This window comes from Schistocerca piceifrons, chromosome 3, assembly GCF_021461385.2.
Source record: "Schistocerca piceifrons isolate TAMUIC-IGC-003096 chromosome 3, iqSchPice1.1, whole genome shotgun sequence".
Taxonomy (NCBI): Eukaryota; Metazoa; Arthropoda; class Insecta; order Orthoptera; family Acrididae; genus Schistocerca; species Schistocerca piceifrons.
Window position 1 is genome coordinate 606,775,372 of NC_060140.1, and position 19,535 is coordinate 606,794,906.

Sequence of the window (19,535 nt, forward strand, 5' to 3'; positions counted from 1 at the left end):
TTTTTCGTAGCTCGTCACTTGCATTGACAAAAATGGTTCATATGGCTCTGAGCACTATGATACTTAACATATGAGGTCATCAGTCCCCTAGAACTTAGAACTACTTAAACCTAACTAACCTAAGGACATCACACACATCCATGCCCGAGGCAGGATTCGAACCTGCGACCGTAGCAGCAGCGCGGTTCCGGACTGAAGCGCCTAGAACCGCTCGGCCACTCCGGCTGGCAGACATCATAGCAGATTCAATAGCGAAGGGTTTCACTGATACGTGGATTTCTCGACTTGGATGCCCAGTGTTTATCACCACCGATCAAAGCCGGCACTTCGAATTGGCCTTCTTCAGCAAACTATGCAATCTTTGCATAACTCATCGATATCAGATGGTTGCACACCACTCACAGAGCCGGCTGCATTGACAGTTCCTTTAATATACAGGACGTATTAAAAAGAATCATCCGATTTAAAAAAAAATCGTAACTGTTATGTTATTTGGCATATGTGCGTGAAGAACGTACTGTTGGAACGAGCAAATTCACGAGTTTTACATGGTCCCCGCTAGAATAGCAGCAGTGTGCGCTCACTTCAGTTCTGTATGGTAAAAATGTTGTCGGGAATACAGAAAGCGTTTTTGTGTGATACGTTTTGCACAGTGCGGGTCCGTAATAAGTATTCAGTGTGACTTTCGTACAAGGTATGGTGTGGATCCTCCTACAGCACAGAGCATCAGACGATGGCATGAACAATTCCGAGAAACAAGTTGTTTATGTAAAAACAAATACCCGGGCCGACCCCGACTGTACGACACAGACGTGGAAGGCATCCGCCATAGGCTTACTTCACATCTACCCGGCAGCTGACAAGCCGGCATTCTTGCCGGCCTCACACAAGAGCCGTGTCTCTTCACACTCACCCGACAGCAGCACGGCATGCCGTGCCGCGCCGTCCTTCCGCCAGCAGTTGCTTTCAGACGACAAACGAAGCCCGATCAGTTATTAGCGTGGCTTGTCTTGTACAGACGTTTGAAGAGGAGAAGAAGAAGAAGAAGAAGGTTGCATTGGGTTCATCCACTCGATGTGAGAAGAGACGAAGTGGGTGCATTCTTTGTTCTTTTTGAGGAATCAAGGGTAGATGAAGATAAGTTTTTTAATTATTTTCGGATAATTTTACGAACTTTTGACGATCTACATGATCGAATGAAGAGTTGCATTCAGCGTCGCAACACGTCTTTCCGTTAATGTATCCAGCCTAAACAAATGTTGGCAATTACAATCAGGTTAGTGGGATAAACAATAGTTAAAATTTAAAAAGTTTATTATTCTGAAGGATGTACATTTTTGTAATCATATTAAAAAATTGAAACATAGCTTAAAAATTGAACGACCTAGCACATGAATTTTCAGAGGTTTGTGATGGCTTAGAGGATGTGGAATGTGTCCCTGAAAATTGCTCCACTGCTTGTTGGTAACACTGTGTGTCGGTTGTGGGTCGTTGCCTATTGACTTCTGCATTTGTAACTGGTTGTACCTCATAAAGGGGAAAACATGTGTATTCACGTGATGTACTACGATGAGCGGCAGTATTATTTTTATCCCACGACTTTTTACGCTGTTTAATTTCAGAAACAATCTGCATAACTGTTAATTGAAACTCTACTACCTCATCGTCGTCAAACGTTTCCAGCGTTGGAACTATCCCGCTGAAAAAAGACATATGGCGATTGGATTTTCTGTGCAGTGCATTTATCAGCTCTACCTGTACAGGGTCAAGCTTCCTCTTCTTGTTACTACGTGGTTTCGGTATGTCAGAATTACGTACTTCCTCTGTGAATGTCTCATTACAACCAGTTTCTGGATCCTGAGTATCGTCAGTGAAGGAAAAAGTGTCATCAGAAACTAGTCTTTCAGTGGACTTATTTTCAGTCAGCGAGAAACTGTCGGCAGTCGGACGTGCTTCTGTTGTTTTCTTCAAAAATTGAAGCTGTTCTGGGTGGTGGCCTCTCACTCCCAGATTTTAGAGATGACTTATACATCCTCTCGCTTCTTTGGAAAGAATAACGAATATTCGCCCACTAATTCATAACTAGTTTGCCTGAAACAAAAATGCTAGCTGAAGAGGTACATCACACTACTATCCTTACAAAAAGAAGTGTAATGGTTTTCAACCTGTCTGATATAAAAGCGTCATGAAAGCCGGAAAAATTAAAGTGTCTAGTGGTCTAGAAATTAACGTTTTTTAGAAAACCAGAGTTGCCCACAATATAAAAAGTGTTGGAAAGCAGTAGGAGAATGAAATTTTGCATTGTAAAACCGTATGTTGATAAGTTATTAGACACGATGTTTAAAGTTTATCGTGCAGTTTCTTCTCGACATATGAAAAGCCTGATCTCACACTTTTTTCAAGCGACTATTTCTTGTCAGTCTTCTTTTCAAATCGCCTTTATGAAAATTGGTCATGCAATTTTTTTTTTTTTTTATTTCTCGTAAGAAGGCCAAAACGTTGTACAATATGTCGTAGATTTGTTTCTTTCACAAATATATTGCCAGAGATATATCTCAACGTTGTCGAAAACTAGGGGCGGACTGTTGAAAGGTGCAGGATAGGGTCAAATATTTCCATAAGTATTTAATTGGTTAACGTTAAACATTGTCATTGGTCACTGGGGATATGTGTCAATGTTCATACAAAATTTAATCAAAATCTGTGATGTTCATGCAGGAATACTATCCGATTTTAGATCACTGTGCATGGATTGGGCCTAATGTAGGATAGTTCATTTTATTGCTTACGTTACAACACATGCTATATTCAATTTACTTTTCCAGAAAGCTACACAGACATTCTACAATACTGAAACTTTCTTTTCAGATATCTGGCCAGTGGCTGTGCGTTCACAGATCTTCATTATAGTTACAGAGTTGGCATTTCCACTATCAGTAAAATATTCAGATGTGTGTGTCAAGCTATTTGGTGTCTACGTTTTGAATATATGCCTCTACCCACCAAAGAAGACTTCGAAAACATTGCTGCAAAATTTGAGCAAAGAGCAAATTTTCCTCACTGCATGGGGGCTGTAGATGGAAAGCATGTTCGTATCGCCCATTCATCTCACTCAATGTATTACAATTACAAAGGATATTCATCAATAGTGCTGATGGCTGTGGCAGACTCAGACTGTAATTTTATCCACGCACATATCGGCAGCTATGGCAAAAAGGGTGATTCTACTATATTTAAATAATGTTCTTTGTGGAAATCACTGATGGAAAAGAAGCTGGTAATTCCTGAAGACAGATGCCTTCCTAGTACAGTAACTCCAAAGGTACCTTATTTTTTTGTTGGTGATGAAGCGTTTGGACTGCATCAACATCTTCTACGACCGTTCTCTGGACATCAATTAACAGTTGCTAAAAGAGTCTTCAATTATAGCCTGTCAAGAGCCCAGAGGTATGTAGAGTGTTCATTTGGGATACTGACTAATAAATGGAGGATTTTCCACAGAGCTATAAATTTAAAACCCGATTTTGCTCTTGACATTGTTAAGGCATGTGTTGTTTTGCACAATTTTGTTCTTAAAAAAGAGGGCTACAACTCCGAAGATGCTCTGTCCATAATTGGACTTGGAAGTATAACAAGAAGTGAACGTGCACGTGGGGGAATTTCTGCCAATAATGTACGAAAAATCATGACGGACTATTTTATGACACCTGAAGGATCTGTGAGATGGCAATTATCTAAAATTTAATGTGTCATTGATTGTAAAAAAATGATGTGGATGAAGGATCTGTGAAATGGCAATTATCTAAAATTTAATGTACCACTGATTATAAAAAATGTTGTGGATTTAACATAAAAAATAAAGATATGTACTTACCATAGTTGTCTCTATCCTTGTCACACATCCGTTCAAAACCTTCGTTCAATTCTTTGCAGACTTCGATCCATGCATTCCTGGTTTGTATTCTGTCCTTGTAACTACTTAAAGCCTTGTCTCATAAAACTGGTCGATCCTGCACTAATGTTATCAGAATTTCGACATCGATTACCGCCATGGCACATTAGAAATCTTCAGAACAGGCTGAACCACCAGAACAAAGCAAAATGCAACTGATCGGCAGACGACATTAGATGTGAAGCCCCTGTTTCCTGCCCCACTACACGCGCCGGGTGTTCCCCACGACAGCCGGCACTGGGCCGACACAGTGGGGGCCACGGGCATCCCACGGCATCAGCCTGGCTATCTGCTGTCGTCCAGCCAGCCACGTCGTCTGTCGGATAGGTGTGAAACGGCCCGTAAGCTCTTCACCCCCACAACTGGGTAGCCAGTGTCGGCTGTCGGCTGCCGGGTAGATGTGAAACAAGCCTATAGTTGCTCAAGAAATCCGTTCGCCGTGGCTCTCGTGAGCTCAACATCCTCCCCCCTCCCATGTCCGTCTGGAGTGCGTTGCGTCGACGTTTACATATGAAACCACACAAATTTCAGCTGCTGCAAGCTCTTCGTGAAGGTGACAAACAACAACGTGTGGAGTTCTGTAATTTCGTTCTTGGCAAGATGGAGGATGACAAGTTTTCTTCCACGCTTAGTGTTTTAGTGACGAGGTAACGTTCCATTTAAATGGAAAGTTGAACTGTCATAATGTGAGAATACGAGGTACGGAACAACCACATGGAGTTGTAGAACATGATAGGGGCTCTCCAAAATTTAATGTTTTTTGTGCAGTTTCACAGGAAAAGGTGTATGGTCCACTTTTCTTTGCCTAGAACACTGTTACAGCTAGCACATACCTCGATATGCTTGATAACTTAGTTTTCCCACAGTTGGAGACTGTTACGTCACCGGACCTGACTGTGTGATTATTTCTTGTGAAGGTTTTATAAAATACTCTGTTTATGTCCCTCCGTTACTAACAACAATGAATGAACTGACTTATCGCAGAACAGCAGCTGTGGAAGCTGTAACTCAAGATGTGCTCGCTGCAGTGTGGGAACAATTTGAATAGAGCATTGACATTTGCTGTGCATGTCAAGGGGGGCATATTGAACACGTATATGAAAAGCTATGAAAGAAACTTTTTGAGTTTCCCGATCATTAAAAAACAAAATTCATTTTATATTTTTATTGTTTTCAGAAATATAGACGTGCCATATCGGATGATTCTTTTTGATACACCCTGTATTTGACAGTACATGGGACCTTACTTATCAGCTCAGTGCAGTTTCAGTATCACCAATGGATCTAGTTACAACTAATTCAATCGTAAGGCCAAAACAAGGGATAATCTTTTTTTCGTCAAACATTTCCCGATTAACCTTCATAACAGTGCTGTCATTATCTGTGATGTGCCCCGATGTGTGGTGTTCTGTCATCTCAAAAACACCGAATGTTCCGCTGGGGAGTTAAGACTTGCCTAGAAAGCGAACAATTGAGAGACATTTGTGGGTGTTGATTTGCGCCGGGACAAAGAGTTGCACACACCTGGAAACAACCATGGTGCGGTAGACTAGTGCAAAAATTTTCCCATGAAGGCACTGACCGTTTTGTCTCACAGTTGCGACGATTGCTTTTGAGATAATAAACAGTTCACTTACTTTTATTCCATCTTCCTCGTTTTCATTTGATTGGCCCTTACATTAAACCCTGTGATTGCAGTTTATACAATTGTAATTCAACTGATACTGCCAGATGTGGCCCAAATCATAATTCTGTAAAATTTATGGTTTACGTACCTACAATTTCGAAAGTTCAAAAGTCACGAGGACTAAATTACCGGACTCGATGTGTCGACGGCTGAGTATCTTATCTTAGAATGGTATGAATGATCCATTGTGGAACGACGTCAATGTTTTTGAACTTTTCTCGTCGATGCAGTGGCGATGTATCGTTATTCAAAACATTGATGCTAACTTTAATGTTTATGGACGAACCTCGACGTTTTCAAAATATCGATGTATTGTTTGCATGCCTGCTTACAAACTAATGAAGCCAGTGATGCATAATCGAATGCCTGGTGTTACGTTCTCAAAATAGAGGATGGTAATTGCCATAGCATTACCTCACTGCGATCATCCACATAATGCTAAATTTGGCTAAACGAGAGGTATTACGGAATCACGGAAATAACTTCTATAGCTGCATGATAATTCTGTAATACAAATTTTGTACTTCAGATGCTGGATGGGGATGGGGGTTCAAGTGCTCTCCTCTTGCCCATTTCCCCGCCCCCTGCGGACCCGATTGTCGTCAGAATTTCCCGTTAACATTTACATCAGTACTCCGCAAGCGGCCTGACGGTGTGTGGCTGTTTGGTTGGTTTAAGGAGGGGTGGGGGACCAAATAGCTTCGTCATCGGTCCCTTGTTCCTATTAAAACAAGCGAGACTTACAGCACAAAACCGGGAGGAAGGGTACCACTGACTGATCCCCCCTCTCCTGTTGCAGTCGCGAAAGGCGCCTAGGAAGAATAGGTGAACTTCTGCATTACCGGTAGCTCTAATTTTTAGAATTTTCTCATCTCACAGAGTTGCAAACAAAACAATCCATTCTACATAGCGTCACTTACGTAACAGTATTTCCCGTCGACCTAGCAGTGCTAAACTACTACAATCGCTGGTGAAATGAAATGATCATATGACATTGTTGGCCGGGAGGCCCCATTCGGTTTCTCCCGCCAAGTGCAAGTCTTATTTCAGCCGGCGCCTCACTGGGCGACATGCATGCCGATGATGAGGATGAAATGATGAGGACAACACAACACCCAGTCCACGAGTGGAGAAAATCTCCAACCTGGCCGGGAATCGAACTCTGGCCCACTGCATGGGAGACATGCACGTTACCACTCAACTAAGCAGGTGGACAGTCGCTGGTTACTTGTTGCTACAAAATGAGAGAATTCTGTACTGAACAAAAAGTGTGTTAGATTACAGGAGGGTCAACGCGCCCCCTCTGCCACACCCTCCCGCCCCTTGCGGACGTATGTCTACTGCACAGAAGTTCACCGAGCAGTTAAACAATGCAACTGTTTGAATGTTGCTACTAGGAGCAGTTGAAAACATGACGCCATCGTCATGGAGACCGCCGACTTGTGTATCGAGCAGAACTAGGGAACAAGCACGGCTACCTGAAGAGATGGTAGCACCTATTATTCATATTAGATCTTGTGGTTATTGTTTTGATTATAAGAAATTATGTTTTAACAAACCTCATTTCCAGAACTATTTTGTAAGGAATGATATGTCATTGTAAAGTTTATCATAAGTTGTGATTTTTGTGGCTGGCAGCAGCAGACGATAAGGAAGTAAGGTTGTTTGAATAGATGCATTCCTGTATTTAAATATTCAGAAATGAAGGACTCGAGCTCTACCTATTTTTGGATTTATTTAGTATTACTGACATTACAATGGCAGTGTTACATCACAGTTTGCAACAAGTGGCTTAAAGTCTAATTTTGTCCTTTTTTTCATTATGTAAATACCCATCTCCATAGCCGGGGTCGCTAATGCACTCCTGTGCAGTGGTGCTGGGTTGGAGGTAAGTCGGTTCAGATCCCTGTGGCGGATGAAATTTTCACTGGCAGTATTTGCTTGGAAGGGGGAGGAGAGGTACTGGAGTAAAGTTCCTAATCAGCAGTTTTTGCACCAGTGTCAAATGAAGTGAGGGCATGAGACATTGTTAATGGTGATACGCCCATTGTATGGGGACATTTAAGATCGATGGCCCCTTGGTGTTATTCCAGGGGGAATAGGCTGTGTACTAACATCAGGCTTCTGCTTCCCCTTTCTGTCATCACACAACACAATCATAACACTACACTATAAACCTATGCATATACACTCTCTCATATCCGCACAGAAAGCAGCCAACATTTACGGAGGATGAACACCCTCCCTGACTAGGCAGCTGAACTCAGCCATTGGTATTTGTAGCCAATAATACCACATGACATTTAATTTTAATTACAAAGATAGTTACTTAATAAATTTTGTAGATTCAATCATGACTCTTTGTCTCTTATTTTTGTTATTGATAGTCCAAAGATGAACACTGGCTGGTCGACAACTTACAGCATTGAGAAAAGCTCATATTATATATAACAATAACTTCCAGATTGAAATCATACAATCTTCATGTGTAGTTTTTTGTTGTTTGTATTTGTGGTTGCATTCATAATATTGGGATAATGATGCTATAGAAAGTGAGATTGTGTTTCCTCATAATTGTGAGCCCTAAACACATACAGTGCATCTACAGATTTTCGTCACTCACAAGTTTCTTACAGGCACAGAAGTCAAATATGTCCTAAGTCTGCTGATTATAGGAATTCTTCACGTGTTCACGTCTTGTATTAGTTTTTTGCTGAATGCTGCAGAAACTGCTTACAGCTGTAAACTTTCGCTGTAACTGTTCTGCAAAGAATTCATCAGTTTATTCTGGTGAAATTGAAAATGTTGTAAATCACTTTTACTTGTTGTTGCCGTGAAGCTGTTTTCACAAAATACTTTCACTTAATTTGGTCCAGTATATCCACTCCGCATTTAATTTAATTATAGAGATCTGTAGTTTCTAGGAGACTACAAATTATTCACAATTTCTGCACTTGAATCAACTAAGTTACTGAGAACAAGAGCATTTTTATTTTTCTTACCTTCATAAAAGGATATAGTTTCTCCATTGTTCATCACAGTAGTTTCTTATAATGTGCACACTTTTGAACATCATGTCGGTAGCTCCCTTCGTGAAGAGCTCACTGTACCCACTAGGCTTAGTCCTCAGTACTCTGGACAGGTGCATTTATGTGAAAATACTATCCGTTGTTACAGTCCTTCCACTTATAGGGAATGCTGCCAAAAGCTTCATGACAATGTATTCAGAGTGGCTTGTTTCTCTGGTCAATATTCATCATTTTCCAGGTATGCAAATCTGTTCAACAGATAAAGTATTTGCTGTGTGCATCTGCTGTTAACAAAAATTTGATGCCACATTTATTTGGGTTACTAGCCATGTATTGTATAAATCTGCATTTTTTACTGTGGAAAAAAGCTGTCCTTCAATTTTTGTTAAGTTTTGTCCCTGGATGTACAGCAGGAAAAAATTTTCAATGAAACAATTCCAGATTTCTCACACCAGCAAAAATTTGTCAGTTTTGAGTCTTATTGACATCTGTTCCCTGATATCAAACGACAAAAATTTAATGTCTCTTAACACTGTGTCACACAGGAAATGTGACACAAAAAGGGCCAGACGTACAAGACTGCAGTTAATCCAGCTCACTCAGAAAGCGAAACAAAAAAAACTGTTGTTCCAAGTCACTTGTGGCCCTCTGCCTCTGTGCACTGTTTCATGTGTTTTAGCAGCATCTCAACTGAAGATATGATACATAGGCTTCCCCTCTGTCTCATCTTTTCTGGATTAAAAAAAAAAAAAAAAAAAAAAAAAGGATGAGTTAACTGACACCTGTCTCTTCCTCCCTGTCTCCCTCTGTTGTGTCGAGTGTTACCCCTCCCTGAAAGATATTCTGGGTTTGTTGTGGGAGTTTGTTTTGCTGCACCGCTGTTTTCCCTTGATTCAGAACAGTCTGAAATAGAGCTTCTAGTTTCTACTTGTCTTTCAGTTTCGCTATCTCTGAAACTCATTGCAGATGTTGGAAGTAGTCCATTACTTTGTGTCTGACAACTTGCGGACCATTTTCAATACCCACATCATGAGTTAGACACAACCAAGCACTTTGGATTTAGCAATATGCAATAATCAGTTGAGAAGCTACAGCTTATATAATAACAGCATGCCATAGTCACCTATAAAAGAACTGAATGTTTTCTGTGGTGTGGGAAACACAGTTGCAGTCCAAATGACTGTGATTCAAATAAACAGCAAGAAATAAAAGCAATGACTGTAGTTACAAGTCTGCAGTCTCTGATGAAAAGAAAAAAGTTCACAAAATTTCAAGAATTTTATTTCCTAGATCTGGAGCTGTTTTGTGAGAAAGATTATATGTGGTGAGTGGGTGGAAAGCTAGTCCCATTCCTTTAAAGAACAAGTTCACTGAACAGCCTCCTGCTGTTAATGAAACAGAGCCTTTGCCTTTCTGTCTCATGCAGCAGTCTCTCCTCTGTAACAGTCAGGACACCTACAGGGGGGAAAAGAAAGTACTGTTAGTGGTAGGCAGTTGCAGTGTCTGGCTCATCATGGCTCCTCCTAGGGAAAGAGTGTCTTGGAAGGAAAGCAAGCCAAATATGCAGAGTATATCTTGGGAGGAAATGTTCAGCAGATGTCCACCACCCTGAAAGCAATTGGGAGCACAGGTTTCAGTCAGCTGTGGGTCGTCGCTCATGTTGGCACCAATATGTCACACGGGAAAACTATGCATATGTTATCATTGGTAAGGATAAACAATTTTGAACATAGTTAAATGATGAACTGAGGAATTTTAGTTCAAGTTTGACAAACACAGAAATATTGTAGTAAATGTTGAAAAATGTACCATGCCACAAAAACTAAAAAACTAAAAACTTATATCAGAGAGTTGATAGTTATCCACTCATTATTTGTTATAGCATATAATGAATAACAGCCAATGGCTTTGCTGCAGTTGTAGCACTGTGCTGTTGGGCTGGGTTAGCACTTGGATGGGTGGCAAGTGACCATCCAGTCTGCCAAGCACTGTTGGCAAGGGGGGTACACTCAGCCCATGTGAGGCCAACTTAGGAGCTACCTGATTGAGAAGTAGTGGTTCTGATCTTGCAAACTGACATGTGGCCAGGAGAGTGGTGTGTTCACATGCTCCTCCATATCCGCATCCAGTGACACCTATGGGCTGAGGATGACACAGCAGCTGGTCAATGGCGTTGAGCCTTCGTGGCCTGTTCAGGTGGAGTTCAGTTCTTTTTTTTTTACAATGAATAAAAACTCTTTACTCTAGATCCCAGGGATGGGCAAGTGCCCCATCTTGTCCCACCACCCCATCTGTGGACACCTATAGTTCCAAGTAAAGTACTTACATATGACAAATACCCACACTGCCTAAATGGTATCACTTGTCATTCATGTTATGTTGCAAACACAGAGATCACAATATTCTCACTACTAAAGGCATTGCTGGGGCACTTAACAGTTAAAAGTTAATCGCAATTCTAGCATCAATAACTGTAAGAAGTGGCGCCCATGAAGCCTGAAATAATTTTCCCAGTCGGATCCTGATGAAAGATTTATAAGAAAATTGAACCTTCCATTCAACATCTTATCAGTTCATTTGGTGGCAAAATTGAGGACATCAGGTAGGAAGCAGAAATTTCAAATTCCACATTTAAAAATGTATTTACACAAGTTGATATGACCATACTAATGACATTATACCGCATAGATTCACAAATGAGCGATATCGATATTACCAGAGTATTGTAAAATAATTGAGAATAATAGTACTTAAAAGTAAAAAAGGCACCAGGCTCTGATGGAATTCAAAAAAGATTTTACATTGAATACACCACAAAATGAGCTGCTTCCCTAAGTCATAATTATGAAGTTTCATTCACACAGAAAATAGAACCACATGATTGAAAAAGAGTACTGGTCATATAAAGCAAAATACTGTAGATTGGATGCACAGAATTATGACACCAGTTTCATTGTCATTCATCTATTACAGGATCCTAGAATATATTCTAAGCTCACAAATTACGACATACATGGATTCAGAAAAAACCACTAATGTGAAACACAGCTTGCTTTAATCATACACATCTTGTAGATAATAGATGTAGGTAACCAGGTACATTCGATCTTCCAAGATTTCTGTATGACGTTTGCCACTTTACCACATCGTCAACTACAAACCAACATACTATCAGTATATCATACAGAGTGTCTTTTCAAATATGGAATCGGCTCTAGGAATATTTGACTAACAGCACCCTGAGCTTAATACTGGACAGAAAATGTTCCACAGGAAGGAAAGTAACATTGGATTAATCCTATGAAATTATAGTAGAACCTCTAATATTTTCAGTATAAAATGGGGTTACTTTGAACACTTTCAAACTTTATTACATTACCATGAAAATAGTTTTCATTATTTTAAAGTCAAAAAAGATCATACATGAGTTTATTGTATGTAATAAAAATTTAAAAAAAAGACAGTGTTCAAAGTTACCTTGAGATGAGGGTTAGCATTGGACATGCAGTACTTTTGTATTGCTGTTCAAAGTTAAAGTCTCTGAGAGTAACTTTGTGCAACAATATTGCTTTTAAGATAAATTAGTGATTTAATAATACTTTATTAAGATGGAATATAATGACAATTTCACTGAATTTAGTTAAAATTTGAAAATAAAGTTTGTAAGAAATGTTTAGCAATCATTTTCTTAAGTTCACAAAATACAACACAGTAAATGAAATCACTAGTTCTCCACTGTCTATAGAAATGTATTTTGGTAGAATTTACTGCTGAAAAGTAAAAATCCCTTCCTATTGACATCTGGAGCACTAAGAAACTTTACAATATCCTCCTCACTGGCAATTCCTTCTTCAGCTACATTAAGCCAGTAAAATTTAAATTTACCTTTACGAGCGTGATGAAGAGAAACTAAATCATAAGTTATTCCACCTATCTTCACTGATGTTTAGAATCTTACCAACAGAGATTTTTTGGTAATGAAACGAACCAAGTAAAAGTCACCAATTTCTGATATATTGTTAGTTTCCAAAAATCCATTTCCAGAATTTGTGTCAGAATTATCGCTGATTGACAGCCCATACTCATTGTCACTGACTTCCAGAAGTTCTGTCTCATGTTCATCATCAGCAGTTGTACCGATACTAGTAGAGTTGTCTCCTTGCATAGAGTCCTGTTTTTCTTTGATACTTTTGCTAGGTAAGACATCTTCAGCATTGATACTTCTCCCAGCAGTAACACTAATTCTTCTCTTTCTCTGCATCTTCCTTGGTTCATCAACACTTCTCAATTTCTTCAGCATGTCAACCACTATTTGCAACATGGTATGCGATGGTGAATTTATTTCATCATTTCCAGAATTGCTGGAGGACTGGTCATGAATTTCATATGGTAGGCAATTCAGCACCTTACTGGCAAGGAGAGGACGTAATCCACATTTGTCAGATTTTCACTTATTTCATGTTGTGTTGGACATAACTTCTTGTACAGCTGATAGAGCATGTTTCAGAACACCTTAATTGGCTGTTTCAGGACATCTTAATTGAAATGACTGCTAAGATTGTCACCTATTAGTACTTTTCTTCCTGGAATATTTCTGACATGAGGAACAAAAACTGGTTTGAACCAGTCACAGAATGTAACTATGTTGAACCAGCCACTCTTACTACGATTATAATGCGTATTTGGTGGGCCACATTCTGTCCGTGTAGACCAGATGTGCTCTTCCTTATATATGACATAAGCTGGTACATAACAACAGAAGCTGAACCACAGAGCATGACTGAAATGGAGCTTTTGGTACTGTTCTGGATTCTATCTGGGTATTTGACTCCTCTCTTAAATATGCAACGTCCCTGGCCAGGGTCATCCGACAAATTGGTCTCATCATAATTAAATATATTATCAGGTAGGACATCACAGTAATCATCAATTTTCAGAGTGATACTCAAGTTGTTAAAGTAATCTTTAACAGTTCCTGCACGTAAGGAATTTCTTTTTCTTGTAATGTTACAACTCATGCACTGTGACATTCTGTCCTTATGTCTTTTCGGAAATCCAGGAGCCCAATCTGTATCTGATAGCTGGCACATTATTATTAAATGCAGGTAACTTATGTCCCTGTGCTGTCAAATAAGTGATTGCCATCATTCATACGTCTAGCAGGTTGAATAGAAATCACCACTCAGATACAGTTAAGAGATGATCAACAAAGCTACTTTCCTCCTCATCAGAAAATGCCATTGGGCACCCAATATTGTTGGTGCGTTTGTTTCACTATTTGTTGCTGAGAGTTCCTATGGGAATGGAAAAATTTCTGCTAACTGTTCTCATAGTCATTCTACCGTTCGTGCATTCATAGCTTCCTCCAATATCTGCATAGAGTACATCTTGTATGGACAGGAGTCAGCTTCACAGATGTATGTCCTTGGCATTTTAAAACTGAAATTTAAAAAATCCACCATGTAACACCTACAAACATAGGCATATTTTTTGATTTAACTAAGGCATTTGATTGTGTTGATCACAAAATATTGCTCCAGAAGTTGGACCATTATGGAATATGGGGAGTAGCTCACAATTGGTTCACCTCTTACTTTAGCAACAGACAGCAAAAGGTCATTATTCACAATGTTGAGAATAGCTGTGATGTGGGGTCTGAATGGTTGAGTTGATTTGGGGAGAAGAGACCAAACAGCCAGGTCAACAGTCTCGTCGGATTAGGGAAGGAAGTCGGCCGTGCACTGTCATAGGAACCATCCCAGCATTTGCCTAAAGTGATTTAGGGAAATCACAGAAAACCTAAATCAGGATGGCCGGATGTGGGATTGAACTGTCGTCCTCCCGAATGTGAGTCCAGTGTGCTAACCACTGCGCCACCTCGCTCGGTGGGTCTGAATGGGGTATGGTCAAGTGGGGGTGGGGGGTTCGGTGTTGGGGCCACTCTTGTTACTTGTTTATATAAATGATATGCCCTCTAGTATTATAAGTAACTCTAAAATATTTCTGTTTGCTGATGACACTAGCTTGGTAATAAAGAATGTTGTGTGCAACACTGGCTCAGTTTCAAATAGTGCAGTTCATGACGTAAGTTCATGGTTTGCAGAAAATAAACTAATGCTAAATCACAGTAAGACCCAGTTTTTACAGTTTCTAACACACAATTCAACAACACCTGGTGTTTTAATTTCACAGAATGAACATATAATTAGTGCATTGGAACAGTTCAAATTTCTAGGTGTTCAGATAAAAAGTAAACTGTCATGGAAAGCCCACATTCAGGATCTTGTTCAAAGACTTAATGCTGCTACTTTTACTATTCAAACTGTATCTGAAGTGTGTGATCGTTCAATATGAAAATAAGTCTACTTTGTTTACTTTCATTTGCTTATGTCATATGGTATTATATTTTGGGGTAACTCTTACCATTCTAAAAGGATATTTTTGGCTCAGAAACAGGCAGTTCGGGCAATAAGTGATGTAAGTTCACAAACCTCTTGTCGACCCCTGTTCACGAGTCTGGGTATTTTGACATTGGCCTCTCAATATATATATATATATATTCATTGCTGTCATTTACTGTTAACAATATTAGCTTATTCCCAAGAATAAGCAGCTTTCACTCAGTTAATACTTGGCAGAAATTAAACCAGCATTTGGATCGGACTTCCTTAACTCTTGTGCAGAAAGGTGTGCAGTATACTGCTGCATCCATTTTCAATAAGCTACCACTTGAATTCAAAAATCTTAGCAGTAATTGACGCACTTTCAACCTGAAACTGAAGAGTTTCCTCATGAGTCACTCTTTCTATTCTGTCGAGGAGTTCCTTGAGAAATTGAGCTGATTCTTGTCGTATTGTTGATTGTGTTTACTTAAACTTATGTATTGACTTTTTTTGGGTTCATAAACAGTTTATTTTTATCTGTTATTACTTTCATGTTGTAATTTCCTGTACTGACACATTCCATGACATTGGAGATTTGCTCCTCAATATGGTCCTGCGGAACTTGACGTGTAAATAAAAAAATTTAAAAAAGTAAGTCTCTTTAATTTATTAGGCAAAATTTCACTGGCATAAGCATAAACAGCATTAAGCTCTACAATGAATATTGTTGTTAATATAGTGTATGGCTCAGACTTAGTTTATATGATTTGTTTGTCTTTTGTTATTGTGTACCTTGGCTTGTTCTACATGCCTGAAGCTTTCCCTTACTGTTGGGATCTTTGAGTCATGGTAGATTGGTGGGTGGGTGGGTGAGTGGGTGGATGGATGAACAGATGAATTGTCCATAATCTGGTATGGTGTCTATGATCACTGACACTGAAAATAATGCTTAGAATGAAGGAAAAGTCTACCAGTTCAGAAAATATGTAAGGCCTTTGTTTGGTTTTGTCTTTCATCGCACTTAATTTAATTTTACCTACTCTATAAGTTTCTTCCAACAACTTCTCTTGTAACTGCTTCAGATTTTTCTCTTGGCCACTCTGGTTTTACTTATTTGTACTTTCAGTTTATTTTACCTTCAGCATCCTGCACATTATCATGTTTCTTTATGTTATCAGTTAATTTAAAACATTTCGCAGTATTGCGTGAATGTTAACCAATGTATGAACGTACATTATAGGTTCTTTGATAGGTGAGTGGCTCAAAGACTTCTTCAGTAATACAATCCAGTATGTTGTTCCGACTGTGAATATTCATCAGAGACAAGCTTACTATCACGAGTGCCCCAGAGAAGTGTGATAGGGCTGCTATTATTCTCTACACACATTAAAGATCTGATGCACAGGGTGAGCAGCAGTCTGGGGCTGTTTGCTGATGATGCCATGGTGTACAAAAGATGTATTTGTTGACTGGCTGTAGGAGGATACAAGATGACAAAGACAAAATTTCTAGTTGGTATGATGAATGGCAACTAGCTCTAAATGCAGAGAAAAAATTTTACAGTTTCTTCTGTTTTTTATGAACTCTGACAACGTTTTGATAAATTTAGTGACTTTATTAGTAGTAAAAATTTACAAACAACATTCTTCAAAGTAATATAGGGCTCCTTTATTCTTTGAGGGGAATCACTGTCATGTTGACATATGCCATTAAGTGGATAGCTGAACTGTACGTCATCTGCCATCTGCTATGTAAACACTGTTCGGCCTTTTACATTGGCATGACTACCATCAAGTTATCAGTTAGGATGAATGGGCATAGGCAGAGGCTGTATACTGGCAACACACAGTATCCTGTTGCAGATCATGCTCTACAACATCACAGTTGTGACCTCAGTGCCTATTTCACCACATGCGCCATCTGGATTCTTCCCCCAGACACCAGTTTTTCAGAATTCTGCTGGTTGGAACTAGTGCTACAATATTCCTTGGTTCTCACCACCCACCTGGCATTAATTTACATTATTTTCTTTCACAGTAACTACTACTTTCGTCACTCCATTTTAGTTTTCTACATCTTTCATTTTCTAACCTGTCTATTTTCACCGTCCGCCTCCCACTTCTGTTACTTACAATGCATTTAGCTTTTCACTCTTATTAACTTACACACAATGTTTTAGCAGTAATCTCTGTCATGCATATTACCTTGTCTTCCATCTTTAAACTCTCAGGTTTTCAAATCTCATCTGGTGCAGTCCCCAACAATCAGTCTTTCCTTCTCACCCTGTCTGGTGAGTCTCCCCCGACCCAGGATTCTGGTTGACTTTTCTGAACTCTACCCCTTTTCCTAAACTTCTACAGTCCTTTTTCTTCACTCCTCTTCCTTCACCTTCAACCCTTCTGCCAGAAGGATCCACTGGCTCTAAAAGCTTGCACAAGTTAAAATCTTTTTGATATGTGTGTTCTTGTGCTGCCACTTGGTGAGTAGATTTTTTTATCTGTCCATTTACATTGAACTGTACGAAGGTATGTCAATGATTTCCAGGTAGTCTTTCCCAATGGTCAACAGCAACTGTGATTTATGTGAGGTTCTGTTGATGACTGCATGTCACAAATAAATATACACTTACGTGATTTTATAAATTCATAATCAGCTTGTACAATTCTTTATTAAAAGGATACATAATTCCCTGTCCTGACAGATCACTTAAAACAGAGAATATCATAAAGATGTGATTTTTACTGTCCTCTATGGACCAGTAAGTGTCTCACAGAGATAAAATAAAGTGCTATGTAGTTAACTGTGTCCTTTAAATATTTGCTTTGTATATATTCTACTTCCATTTCTGTGTAAGTTAATGTTGTTCCTATAGTATGTCTAGTAACTCCTGCACTTCATTACAATACCTTCTGACTGATTTTTATAGTTTTTGTTCACAACTACTACAGTTGAATTGGCTGCTTTCCATGCTGAAAGTAACATGGATTGAGCAGTACTAAATGTTTCATCTGTCTGCCATACATAAACCCCACAACTTTATATCACCTGGCCTAATCCATTTCCATTTGATATAACAAGGGAGCAAGATATGTTTTGGCATTTGTAAATTGTCATCACATGGATTCACAAGACAAATTCTTGTAACATACAAGTGATTGTGTCATATCAACTTGACTAGTTTACAGGTTTTTCAGAGATTGCATAAGATATGAAGTATTACACACACATATAATAAATTCATGGTTTTTGTTGAATGAATTCAGTTAACTGTGTGTTATGAATGTGTCGGTCAACGTACAGATTGAAAATGAGGAGCACATTCTTTTTCTAACATATACTTTTTTTTTTTTTTTTTTTTTTCCAGGTACGGAAACCCCTCATGGAAAGAAAAAGGAGAGCTCGAATAAATCACAGTCTCAATGAACTTAAGAAACTGATCATGAATTCTGAAAATGAGGTAACTTTACCATTTTTCACACAATTTACCATGCTGTTGTTGGTGTCACTCATGGAATCTACAGATGCAGAAAAGCACTAATTATATATTGCTAAAAATATTCACACCAGATTTTCTGCAGAATCTATGCATCCCTTGAACAAGCAGTAGTTCTAATATGTTTTTAACAGACAAATACAAATAACATTCTAAAACACACTAATGGATTGTTTTAACATATTTTTTGTTATTGTCTGAAAAGTCATAACATCTCTTCACAACAAAATAATAAGTATTCACCAAGTGACTGAACCCATTATCTTCATTACTACTTGACACTATACGGTTGATACTCTTAGATTATTAACAACTTCTGGACCTTTCCATATTTCAAAGTAAAATGCCTGAAAGAAATAAAGTAGCACAAAAATCTCCAGCAACAATCAGTATCACACTCACAATATCTCTTGACTTTATTTTCTAAATTATGGTACAACTACCTTTCAGCCACTGTGGCAGGAGGAAGTACTCTTAATGTGCCTCCAGATAGGGGACTATCCTCTGATGAGAGAACTGCTTTTCCAGGAGAAGGATCCACCAGTATGCAATGCTTTAATGTACAGATATCTGTGCATCACTTCTTAACAGAATGTGTTTTATATCAAGCCATGACGGCTAAAACCAAGCAACCACTTGACCTGCCCCCCTATTTTAGAAGATGACGAATCAAATATGGTTCATGTTTAGAGATTCTGTGTGATGTCTGGTCTTTTCAGTAGTAACTTAGGCAGGAGATTTTAATGTGTTTCCAGGGTGGTTGCTTCATCTTTTGTCTTCCAGTTGCTCACCCAGGCATAGCCCCCTGTTACACTGTTTTAGATGTTGTGTAGTTATAGTGTGTTGTGTATTTTAATCACAAACTGCCTTGAGGGATACGTTTTTGGTGTTATGTGTAAAAGTGTGAGTGTGGTCGAGAGAGTGTGTCTCATGGTGGCTGAGGATTACATTTTATATTTTTCCACCTGTTGCATATGTTTCTCAAAACAAG

General features: G+C 39.0%; 1 protein-coding gene across 1 annotated transcript in view; it reads left to right on the forward strand.

Annotated features, from left to right (window-relative positions):
- Window positions 1–13,342: 13,342 nt before the first annotated feature.
- Window positions 13,343–19,535, forward strand: part of LOC124788888 (neurofilament medium polypeptide-like) — a 74,574-nt gene continuing 68,381 nt past the window's right edge. Inside the window, exons 1-2 of the mRNA XM_047256170.1 lie at window positions 13,343–13,465; window positions 18,416–18,508. Coding sequence (XP_047112126.1) covers window positions 13,343–13,465; window positions 18,416–18,508 — 216 coding nt within the window. The remainder of the gene's footprint in view (window positions 13,466–18,415; window positions 18,509–19,535) is intronic.